The following is a 12,728-nucleotide window of genomic DNA, read 5'->3' as shown; positions in this document are numbered from 1 at the left end:
TTATTCCGACGACCGTTGCAGGTGTCTTGTCAATTTTGTTTTTGTCAAGGGCGAAGAGGGCTCTTGTATATCCCTCCTCCCCCCCCTCCCCCCCCCCCCCCCCCCACTATCGGTCCTTTCGTCATCAGTGAATTCTAGGACTTTCTTTCTCAAAAACCAAAAATCCTGAACTTACAAATCAAAAATACACAAGTGGTTTAAAATGTGATATTTTGCCTTTGTCAGTTTCGTTTTGTTTATTATTTTCATCCAAAGCAGCTGGATCATGCTGTTAATTATCTGATTTTGAGATCTAAAAACAAAAAGAAATTAACTTGAATAGGATCCTTATTTAGTTTCCTTTTGTTCAGTTAGCAAGAAAAAAACCAAGAACTCCAACTATATTTGTGAAGTAGTCAAAATTCAATAGTTTCCTTGGTAACAAGATTTGAGAAAGATTGTGATCAAGGTACCAATCCAACCCAACGGAAATAAATTTGACAATTTGCAGTGGATGGGAATTAATTCTTGAGTCAAAAAATGAAAATAAACCTCTCTGCACTGAAGAGCTCTCGACAGAACTAAACAAACAAGAAAAGCTACAGCGCTAAGGCTTCTTCGCCTGAAACAGTAACTATCATTGTAATGTAACGTGATAAAGCTTCTGAACAACTACAAAACCATCATGATAATTCCCGGGAAAGAAGTTGAGAAACATTTCCGACTTTTTATAAGCTGTGGGACAGTTTTTGTATTCTTCTTTTCACGTATTTTGAAGTCAACCGAGATTTACCTAGATTTCACCTATTTCAAGCTATACGAACGCTGAAAAAGAGTAAAATCATGATTACGATAATCATGATAACGATGATGATTGTAATATCTATTATTTATTATATTGTTGTGATGAGTGTAAAAGCAACAATGTTGAAGATGTTAAATTACTTATTGATCAGTGGTTCTACAGCCAAGAGAATACCAGAAAGCTGAAACAGCAAACATTGTAACACCAATTAAACAAAATAACGTTAGCTACGCCGCCCAGAAACGTGTTCCCAAATCAATGTATTTAATGGTTAGTTGTGTAGCAACATGGATAAAATTCACTTTTCTCCAAGTTCACGGCATCTCGAAGAGGGAACTGTAAGTGTGTTTCAACGATTTTATTCAACTTACTGGCCTCATTGCATCGCACATACAAACTATTCATTTGAGTCAAGTCTTGCACGCATTGTGCTCATAATGATTGTGTCCAAGTTGTTGCAGTATGATAAAATGAAATGTTTGGTTCATTTTGCGTCGCAGACATTATCAAATGACTTCATCACGGAGGTCGCAGTTTTTTCCTGTCCACGGCTTTTTGTCAAGTGGGACTTCATAAAAGATAAATATTTACACCTCTACTCTATTTAAAAGAACTACAGACGTCACAGTTAAGCAATTAGGCCTAAAAATCATTCAAGTTCTCCATTTGCAGTCGCTGGTAATTGTCTCCTTTGCAAGCTCGGTTCACGTAAGTTTATGGTTACTTCCATAGCAAAATAAAAATTCTGGTGAAGTTTCTTTCTTCTTAAAGTGAATCCATTCGTCGCAAAACGACATGAATCAAATGTGCGAAAGTGGTCTACAGTGGCTGGCTCCCTAATCATACTGTCACTTTTTTCGATGTAAATCAAATGAAGTCATTATTGTAACTCAGAGGGAAAAAATCCTGAATTCTATTTCATGCAAAACGTTTAGAAAGATCTTTCGTTGAAGTCCGTAGTTCTAGGCTCTCTCGAGGTTAAAGCAACCTTATCAAAATGAACCGAGGATTCTGGACTTACGAAGACACAACGAGCACTGATTTCCGAGAATTTCTGGCGAGTGAAACCGAACAGTTAATCCCAAATTCATTAATTGTATGATCAAGAAATTTTTCCAGGATGTTTCGTAATGAATTTATTCTCGGTTATGGTTTTCTCATTGAATTGCGGTAAATAAGTTGTAAATATTAAGATAAATACTCCATGATCTAAATGGAACAAATCCAATGCGAACAAATGTAAAAAGTGAACAAGTTATAAAGAATTATCCAAATCATGCTTTCTGTCGATGCTGAAAGCCGGCACTTGAAAATAAACAAGAAAAAAAAAGCTTATCAAAAATATAGTTGTCTCTCTAACAAATTCAGAGTTTCTAGTTCATTGCTATCATCATCGTTTTCTTGAAAATTTGGCGAGAGTATTTCATCGCAGCTGTCCTTTCCTTTGTTGAGCGTACAATCTACATACTCCTTAATACTCTGCTCCAGAAACTCGAGTGGCACAGACCCCTGAGTCAGCACGTGAAAATGAAAATCCTTCAAATTGAACCTCTTTCCCAGTCTCTTTTTGGTATATTGTCTCAGTTTCATGATATGTAACTGGCCAATCATATACGAGGTCGCCTGACCGGGTGCGCTCTGGTATCTAGTGACCTCTTTCAATGTGATGTCGCTATCATCCCAAACGTATTTCTGGAACATTTTCAGTACTTCGTCTCTTGTGAGTCGTTTGGAATGTAACCCAGTGTCCACTATCATGCGAAGAGCACGCCACAGCTGAAATCCAAACATGCGATCGTGACGGTAAGCCAAAATAATAAAACCACATAGTGGAGCGCGTTTTGATGGCGCAAAACAAAAGTTATCGCGACGGTCAATCATAACATGGGAAAATCTACCAAATAGTGAATTAGAACTGAGAGTTGAAAAGGGGCTTTGAATGATTTTGGTTTTGTCACAATGAAATTACCTGATCCTTTCCCCCACCCCCTCCCCCCCGCCCTCCTCAAGGCTCTGGTCATATTCCTACCGCCCAAGCCCCCTCCTCATTGGCAACTAGGTGGCAATCGCTTTTCTGTAACCCCCTCTCTTTATACTCTGTTGAAGATGGCTGATTCCCCTCCATTCCCCCTCAAAACCATGTGAACCCCTCTAAATTCTCCTCCCCCAGGCGAGGGGGAGATTCAGAAGGGACTCAGTTGTCCCTTAGGCGCCGCAGAACGTGAATTACAGATAAAGTGGACTGTCATGTGTTTGCTTCACTCCAACAGCGAAGGATGCAAGAGATTTAAAGATGACTTTGACGAAGTCGTGGACCGGACAGTCCCTGTTAAGAGCTTTACCCACTCTTCATCTGAATCTCTTACCTGAGACTTGAGCATTCCATATTTGTACAGCGGTTGCCCTTTGTATAGATCTGTATCATAAGCAATGAGTGGGTTCTCAGCATATAGGGCCCAGCCTTCTACAAACGCAGTGTATGACGTCACTGATGACAACCACCTAATTATTCCCCCGCAAGAATCCTGAAAATGTTCGGCATAACCTTGTCGCTGAAAAAGAGGGAAATAATTACTTTAATTATCGTGGTTCGATTATAACTAAATTCTCACCTTTAGTAATCTTTAAAAAATTTTTATCCTAAGAATAAGAATATGAGGCGATTTTTGTTTACAACGATCAAATCCAAAACGCTTCAACAACTTTCCGGCAATTGCACTCACCTGAGTGTGGTGCCCAGGTCTCGCTTCATGAGCGTTCACGCTCCATTGCATATACCGAGGCCCAGGTCTCTCTAGAAAGAAAGGAATGAAGAATTTGGCGTTTCTACTGCACTTGCTGTCGCTTTTCAAGTAACTCGGCACGCCAGCTGAGGGGTTAAAATCCGGTACTGTTTCCAGGGGACAGTTCGGAGTTGTGTGTTTCTTTCCCGTGAAGTAGAACATCTGGGAAGTTTTTGGATCTAGCATACTCATGACCTTAGAAGGGAAAAAACTGCTTCAGTCTCTGAAACTTATAAAGAACCGTAGAAAAGTGAGGGGGCTGAAAGTATCACCTCTCTAGCTTCTGTAAACCATCTCTGAATGGCTCGCCAGCGGTGTGGACAGTTTTGCTTCGCGCCCTCCACTGAACTGCAAAGCCTGAACGCAGAACTGTCAGACTCATGAGCTGGAATTGGTTGGTCGTTGAAAAACATATCGGAGTGATTCATCATTTTTACGAACTCTGCCTTTGCAGTATTGTCTTCTTTTTGCTCTGTGATTTGACGCGCTACTTCAAGGGCCTAAAAAGACAATTAGAATTGTGTTTTTATGGAGGACTAATTTTGAATTAGCAAAAACTTGGTGTAGTCCTATTGTCAGCTTTCATATACTAATGAGAAGCCCCATATTACCGAGTGTTAAATCATTTACAGCAAGATTGAACTCTTATCCATTGAACCTGAGAATTAACCAGTGAACCCTCCGACTACCAAAGTCCTCCATACTATCTGTCATACAATTCTAGCAAGGTTAGTCAGGAAAATTTGGTATTGGTTCAACTAATAATCCCCTTATTATTATGCTATATTTATTTAGACGAGTGATGTATGACTTTGTCTATTATTGTAAGGAGACATTCTCTCTTGGTCATTAATGGGAGTTAAGAGTTCCCTCTGCTTACTTCTTACTTATCAAATAGTTTGAAAACCGACCTGAAACAAAGAAAACTGCACTAACCTCAGGGTAAAGTTTATGAAGCATCTCATAACCAAGTTCGTGTACCTCATCTGGGGTATTGTTTGTGGTAGTGAAGTATGAAAGAATTTCTACGTAAGCCCGCGATCCGTTCAGAGGTTCTCCTGACGGTAATACTTTTGTGGTTTTTTGGTTGATGTCTGCACTTCCATTGACATACACGTAGGGAAGCGGGAGGAAGGACAAACCGCTGGACACACTGCTTGGCACACAGTGCCGCATGTGTTCATACTTGAGGTATCTAAAGAAATGTAAACGTAAAGGTGAGGCTAGTCCTAGTACCGTTACAATTAATCCCCGCCGCCCCCGTTCTATACCTTATCCCCCCTCCCCCCCCTCATCCACTTCCTCCTTGGATATTTCTCGCTCTAGTTACAGCATTTTCAATCCTTTCTTAGGCTGTAACGATTCTGTTATGCGCATAGCAGTTAGAGAAAAGCGCTTTGCAAGGCTCCCGAATTTTAGTCTCGATTGCATGTTTTATCGTCTTGTATACAAACAAATTTTCCCCCTTGCCGTTTATAAACTTCCCTAAGTTGCCCAACCAAAGTCCTACTTTGCATTTGCTCCTTGTTCGTGGCTTGTCAGAGATAGGCCTAGCCACAAGTTGCCGATAAATCCCAAAAAAGTTGCCAAAAAGTTGCCGAAAAGTTGCCAAAATTTTTCTGCTTTTCGTACCTTTTTTGGGTGTTAAAGATTAAAAATTCGCACATTGCTTCTTATCAAAACTTTATATGTCAAAGTCCAAAGATAGTATCAGAGGTTCTTTCCATTTCACTTGATCAACAAATAGTCACTGTAATTGTTTGCCATCTTGAAAAACGTACAACGTGATACCGCTGACCTCGTGATAAGGCATCACAAAAATCAACCCATGGGGGGGGCGGGGGGCTAATTATTGTATTTTAGAATAAATTGAATAAATGTTTATCGAAAACGGACCAATGTGGCTCAAAACGTGAAGAAAGTGGCTTCGAAGAACCTCAAAAGGCCCAAAGTTGCCGAAAATTCTAAAAGTTGCCAAAATTTTAAAAAGTTGCCGAAAATCTCTAAAGTTGCCGAGCAAATTGTGGCTAAGCCTAGTCAGAGAATGATAGCGAAGCTAAATCAAACAATGCCCAATACAGCCAGAGAATCAATTTCATGCATCATTTTACTCTAGTAATCCGTGAATTGGCCTTCCCACGTATTCCAAGACGCTCTCCCGGAGTGATTCTGACGGAGTCTTTCCTGCGTGCTTCTCGCGCCACTCTTTCAACAGGTCTGAGTGGTTCTCTAACTTGGATAAAAACTCTGATTTTAAGATCCCTTGCATGTAAGTCTCGTTGAAAACACCTGAAATACGCACATATGATAACAGTAATTGGTCCAAGAAAAATCGCTGTCGAAGGTTATTACTGTGCAACACGACCGAAGGTTATAGATTAAATCGGACTAATTTAACGTCAGTGCAAAAAGACTCTTGTACCTTCTCTCCAACCACGTTTGCTCCCGAAAAGAAATTTCCTTTCTTTGTTTTGAAAAGTAATATTCCTTTACAGCAGATGGACCTTATATTAAGTATTCTACTAATGAAGGACATTAGGGTTTTTAACGTCAGATTTAAAAAGCATTTTCTCTTTGTTCGTTTTCTATAGATATTTGCAATAACCGCAGATCACGTACACATTCCATACTCGATTACAGTTTGGCTGGTCAAAAAGCTGCTTCATCACGCACTACAATTGTACCTTTATTGTTGATTAAACTTGGTTTCTAGGATTTCTAGGACAAAGGTGTTTAAAAGAAGAAAGAGTGTGATCCGACATCGTCAAAAGCTTCCTTGGAAGTTTGAGCTTTCTTATTGGAAAAAATTCTCTAATTTACACTTAAAGTTAAAGTCTTAAGAAAACAAAGTTTAACAATCAAACACGTTTATTGTAGAACGTTTTCAAAGGAAAACACCCCTTTTTCTTAATTTGTCATTTAAAATGACACAATAATCCTTGTAATGACCCACATTACGCTAAAAATTTAGTTTTCTGAATAAATCATCCCATAGGAGAAAAAAACTTAGAGTCAGTTTTTGATCCAAATAATATTACTTGAAATAGGTCTTTCAGAAAACGAAGCTTTTCAAAGACAATAAATGTTGGCTAACTTTTTGACTGCTTACGAAACTTAAATTTTGATTAGCAAAACTGAACTAAACTGAAATACACTTATCAGGTGCTATCAAATTAGAAAAAGCAGGACTTGTAAAATGATCAGAGAGGAAAACGTGTTATTAAGGTTTGAAGTTATAAACATACCTTTTGGTCCACTATACGAAATATTGAAGTAGTAAGTTTGCATAGCGTCGAGACCAGCTTTACATTCCTCCACGCTTCGCACCATTCCGGCTTTTACTCCGTAACGCAAGTTATCGGTATAGATTTGAAATGTTTGGTTTACTTCGGACAACTTCCCGATTAGAATCTCCAATCCTTGTGCGTCCGAGGGTTTGAAAAAGGGAAGGGACTTCTCTAACAAGACCCCCACCGAGCAAATTGGCTGCCAACAGAAGACATTCGGTCCGAGAAGATAGTCTCCAAAGTAATAGTTTCCATCGAAGGGCGCTCCGAAGATGTGCCTCAGAAAATGTCGAAGTTGTGCCACGGCTTTTCTTTCTCTTGACCTCAGCTTGTTTTCGTTAATGACCATACCATTTAGCTCCCGCAAAAGGGCTTTCGCTGTAGTGGTTACGTGAAGAAGATTTGAAGGCTTCGGATTATACGCCTTGTATTTAAGCTTTACTTCTGATGCAGTTACTTCGGGCTTAAGTGTGATTAAAAATGGTTGTACGTCAAAAGTTTTGTCTTGCACTTTTTGCAAAAAAGCTTGAAGTCCACATCGTTTGGCTTCTTCGGAATAATCACATCTTTGTACACGCCTCCTGTGTAAAGCACTAGTTTCGTAATGTGCTTTACAATGAGAACCATTTCTTTTGACGAGCAAGATTATTCCTGCGATAAGAAAAGCGATTCCTACCACAATAATGGCGGCTGCAAGGATGAAAGTTTTACGTCTGTTTTTCGCCGATACCAAACTCATACCTGATATCTTTTCGCAGAACTAAATATTGCGGTGTTTTCTCGGCTACAGACCGCAACGTAACAATGACCCTTTCGATCTAGGAAGAGCAAGTTTTGAAACAAAATGATTTCAGCTGAAAGACTCCCTGCCTTTCTTTTCTGATTTGTTTAGATTATCCTCTGCTTGTTTAGCACGTTTGCCATTTAACCGCTGAACCAATCAAGGTAAATTGCACACCTTACCGAACTGTCTTTGTGATTTTCGGTCCAATAAACCCTAATGTGCCGGCAGTAAGCGCGCAAGACGATCGGGAAAACAGAAAACAAAGAGAAAAACAAATGAAGATTTCGTGTAATCACATTTGACTTATTGAAGTCATGATAAGCTGGGATAATCCAAAAGTAAACAAATGATCTCATGTCAGAGCCAGAATAAAGATCAATTTGAGAAATATAGAAAAAAGGCTTTGTGGCAGATGCGATACCTACACAGAATACGCAGTACATTATGTGTAGCATCAACACTTTCGTGCGAGTGGAAGATTAATATATTTTCAGGTAAACGCAAGTTAAAGCAATCAGTGGAGATCAAATATCTGTAACATGCCGATATGGAAAAGAAAATCTCAGGATCGAATAGAGGCAACAAATTGCGATGCTGCAGTCTCGTGCTCAAACAGTGCTATAAACCACATAAAAAAAAGTTACAATTAAAAAATCAACCATTTATTGGCGAAATAATGTACAAGAATAAAAAAGTATAATTTTTATATTCTTGCACAAGAAAATTGATAAACTACAATGGATTTTAGAGCATCAGGGGTACGATCTTTAACACTGAATATGTTTTAATTTGATGTAATTCCCGTTATATTGGTGAAACTAGTCGCCACTTCTCTACTAGGATAAAGGAGCACACAGTAAGCGATAAAAACTCGCATATTTTTAAGCGTTTCAACACATCTCCTTCTTGTAAGAACAAATACTCCCTTTCTTGCTTTAGTATTCTGGATTCTGCTAACAACTCAATTGATTTAAAACTCAAAGAAGCTTTTTATATAAATAAGATCAACCCTCAACTTAACAAACAATTACAGCATTAGAACACTTTTCTAGCGTTTTAGTTCACACCTTTGATGTTTGGTGTCACGTTGTAATTAGTACCCGCTTTTGTATTACATCATACTGTAAATATTTTATTCATCTACTTGTCTGTTATATAATTACTCACGTTCAGTTACTCATTGATTGAAGATGGCATAAGCATGCTGAAACATGTCTCTCAAAAAAGTTGTCTATTTCTTACAATATGTATCATACTTGCTACTACTACGACCTTATCAAAAAAGTTACGATTAAAAATTCAACCATTTATTAGCGAATGTATAAGAAATGATAAAATTATGTTTAAAAAAGTATATAAAGTTACAATTAAAAAATCAACCATTTATCAGCGAAATAATGTATAAGAATTTCAAAAAAGTATAATGTTTTAAAAAAGTATAAAAGTAATATTTCCTAAATTGCCCTAAGGTAGTCCAACTGGAACTAAACTGAGTTACACTATTATTCGTTATCGTCATTGATCGATGGATGAAACGGAATGTCTTGAAGATATCCAGAGGTAAAAAGAATATCATTAAAAAAAGCTTGCAGCTTGGCAAGTTAAGTTCAGTACAGTGGAGGGTCGTTTGCGGGAAACGTACCAAAACCCCCGTCAAAAACGCAGGAACACGTGGCTCTACCTGAGGGGTACACAAACTGCCAACTGCAACACTTATCCCCCCCACGCATATCCCCTGGCCTACCTTCTCCAACCTCGTTACCAGGTCGCTCCATTCCTAGATGAAGGGAGACCCAGGGGCCCGTTTCTCGAAAGTCCCGGTAAATTATCGAGCCCGGTAAGTCACCCGGTAAGTCCCCGTAAACTTTTCGGGTGTTTCTCGAAACTCCCGTTAGTTTCGATCCCGTTAATTTTACCGATATCTTGCCCGGTAATTTACGGGAGGTCGTAACCTCCCGTAAAGTTATCGGAGAGTCGCAAATGTTGAAAAACCAAACAAAATGGCGGCTGGGGGCGGACTTTTCTGCTTAGCGCGAAGACCAAGATTATATCAAAGACGCCCCTTTCTAGCCGATATGGCTGACTGTGAAGTCATTGAACGTTTTCGGCTCTCGCGAGGAAGGATAGAGTGGCTCGTTGAGCAGCTTAAGGAGGAACTACAGAGAAACACGACAAGAAGCTGCCCACTGTCTCCGGAAACCCAGCTAAATATCATAAGTAGTTGTTGTTGTTTTATTGTATACCGTTTGAAGGCGTTTGCATGGAAACACTATATATAACTGTGAAGAACTATTTAATTTTTTTTTTTTTTAACTAACAAATGGCAGTGGAGAAAATTATTGAGTAGATAAACACTTTGTCATGTTAACGCTAATCACTCGCCGCGAGTAATGACTTTAAAATGGCTTCCTTGTATGAACGTTGAAATGGGTTCCTGTCACGCAAACCTGATCTTACTGCAAGGCAAACCTGTTTCCCGTGTTTTAATTGCAGATGTTTTTTTTTTTTTTTTTTTTTGGAGGAAATCAGTTAACTGACATTATACAGATAGAAATAAACATCATACAGTACAGCGATCGCGGAGACTTGCATTAAACGCGGCCGGGTTGCACAAATGCTGACAATTGTTGCTTATGGCATTAGCTGAGTGATACACGAACAAGTGTACTGTGCTTATGATGGATAAACGAAAAGAATAGACTTTAAAATTCTTCTCCCCAATCACATAACTGGTTCGGTCGCATTATTAATGATATTAGCTTGCTTTATGCTAGATAACTCGATTGGAGGTCGGAGAAAATTACGCATGACATTCATTGAAGAAAATGATTAAATCACTCTAAAAAAAAACTTTTAAATTCCATTCTTTTTCACAATATTCTGTACATTTACTTAAGACAAATTCCCGTCAGTATAAACTGCGGAAATTAAGTGTTTGTAGCTAAATTTAAAGATTTCAGGTTTACATTGTTTCCTCGGTGGTCCGCATGTGTTGTTTGCTTGCTCTCTGAATATTCTTATTAGGGATCCTGTTTGATTCCCACCACAATTTTTGTTAGTGACATTTATCTACAATGCCTTTCAGGTTCTCATATCACTCCGTTACTATGCCTCAGGGAGTTTTCTCAAAGTCATAGCTGATACCATGGGAGTATCAAAGGCAAGTGTAAGCAGATCATTGCTTGCTGTCTCCAGGTGCCTGGAGAGAATGTCTCAAGACTGGATAGTGTTTCCCACACGAAATACTGATTTGAATGTAAGTAATGCTTGAAGCTTAACTGTAAATTACAGAATAGCCAACGTGTGGAAAGGTTTGAAAAATGTTAACTTAAATATGTGGGCAAATTTCAATTCTCAATTGTTTCTCAATCTAAAGCAAAGCAGGTGCTCTTACTGGTTGATTTATTGTCTACTATTTGCCCATGGGTGTACACTTATGACATTTGTGGTTCTGTGATGTAGCTCAATGAAAGGACTTCTTTAATGCTCCAATGTGTCAATGAATATGTTATAAAACAAGTGGTAAATGCCACAGCTGTACACTTTTGAGTTATGGATGTACTTAGGAGGTTTGCTAGGCACTCAAGCCTTCAGTTGCCTTGGGTGACTCTCATGCTTCTTTTGGGCTCTGCAACCTCCTGCTTGCATTTATAACTCTGTAATGTAGGCTATGGCATTTACCATTTGTTGATTTGGTTTAGGAATTTAACGGGTGAATCCAAGAACAAAAACAGTTACAAGGTTTACTTTCTGGACTTTCTTTTTGAAGGTGAAGGGAATGGGAGACATTTAACCCTTGAAGTCTAAAGAAATTAGATGAGTATGATGCCTTAAATTTATAGAAATTGAATACTTTGTTCTTGTCCTACAGGCAACAATGGCTGACTTTTACACTATAGCAGGAATGCCCCGGGTAATTGGGGCTGTGGATGGCTCCTTGATACCCATCAGGGCTCCAAATAATCAGGAACATTTGTATGTGTGCCATAAGGGCTTTCATGCTATAAACACCATGGCAGTGTGCAATGCACGACTGTTCTTCACCAACTTTGTGTGTAGATGGCATGGCAGTGTCCATGACTCAGCCATTTTTTCTGCCAGCATGCTGCACATACACCTAGAAGGCGGTGGCGGAAGAAATGGTTGGCTACTGGGGGATCGTGGATATGGCATCCAGCCATATTTGCTGACCCCTTTCAGGCCCAATAGTGTGTCCACACAACCCCAAAGGAAGTACCAGAAGGCTCACACTAAAACACGGAACACCATTGAGAGGGCCTTTGGCCTATGGAAGGCTAGGTTTCGTTGCCTTGACATTTCTGGTGGGGCACTACAATTTGAACCAAGTCGTTGTTGCACTATTATTACTGCAACTGCTGTGCTTCACAACATGTGTATTTTGGACAACACACCACTCCCCATTTATGATGAGCAACCACCTCAGGAACCAGACTTGGTAAATGAGGTGCCAGCTCACCTTCAAAGCAATGCTGGGGTATTGGCGAGAGATCACCTCATAAATAATGTATTCAATTAAGTTCAATAAACATCCATTGAAGGAACATCCAAGTTACTTTAATTATGCACCCACAAGCACCCTCAGCTCCCAATAACAGAAAAGAACTCCACAAATACGTAAAGAAAAGCAATTCAACTGTGTTAAATGCATCGAATAGAACTTACTATAAATTTTAATACACCTACCTTTCACATCGTTGCGTTCTAAAATAATAACGTAATCATGTCATCCCTAATCGGGAAGTATGAGAACGAATCACCAGAAATGACAAGACTCCTAGACAAGAACGAAATTGTCGATCGAAGTCTTCGAATCGAGCCAAAAAAGGCAATTGATCCTCATTTTCAAGTAATATGGCTACGCAAAATGACGATCTGGAAATATTTCCGTCTAACCCCATACTAATAAAAAACAAAGCCGAAGTCCCAAAGGAAATCTGTAGTTTTGCCTCTGCTTTTCTTTCTCCAAGAATTGAATGCATAATAAAGTATGGGGTTATACGGGAATCTCGACGATCTCTCTCAATAATTGATAATTTGCTCTCCTCTGATACAACGTTAACTTTGAAGTT

At 39.1% G+C, this 12,728-nt stretch overlaps 1 protein-coding gene across 1 annotated transcript; it reads right to left on the bottom strand.

The window, feature by feature from the left end:
* Positions 1 to 1,990: 1,990 nt before the first annotated feature.
* Positions 1,991 to 7,715, bottom strand: LOC111321672 (uncharacterized). The gene is made up of 7 exons (XM_022924618.2): positions 6,813 to 7,715; positions 5,679 to 5,856; positions 4,504 to 4,762; positions 3,840 to 4,067; positions 3,508 to 3,762; positions 3,151 to 3,336; positions 1,991 to 2,560 (listed from the first exon to the last, which is right to left on the bottom strand). The coding sequence occupies exons 1-7, from the start codon at positions 7,591 to 7,593 to the stop codon at positions 2,120 to 2,122; spliced, it is 2,328 nt and encodes a 775-aa protein (XP_022780353.2). The 5' UTR covers positions 7,594 to 7,715; the 3' UTR covers positions 1,991 to 2,119.
* Between the last annotated feature and the right edge of the window lie 5,013 nt (positions 7,716 to 12,728).

This window comes from Stylophora pistillata, chromosome 4 (genome assembly GCF_964205215.1).
Source record: "Stylophora pistillata chromosome 4, jaStyPist1.2, whole genome shotgun sequence".
Classification (NCBI taxonomy): Eukaryota; Metazoa; Cnidaria; class Anthozoa; order Scleractinia; family Pocilloporidae; genus Stylophora; species Stylophora pistillata.
This window is presented reverse-complemented; position numbering and strand designations above follow the sequence as displayed.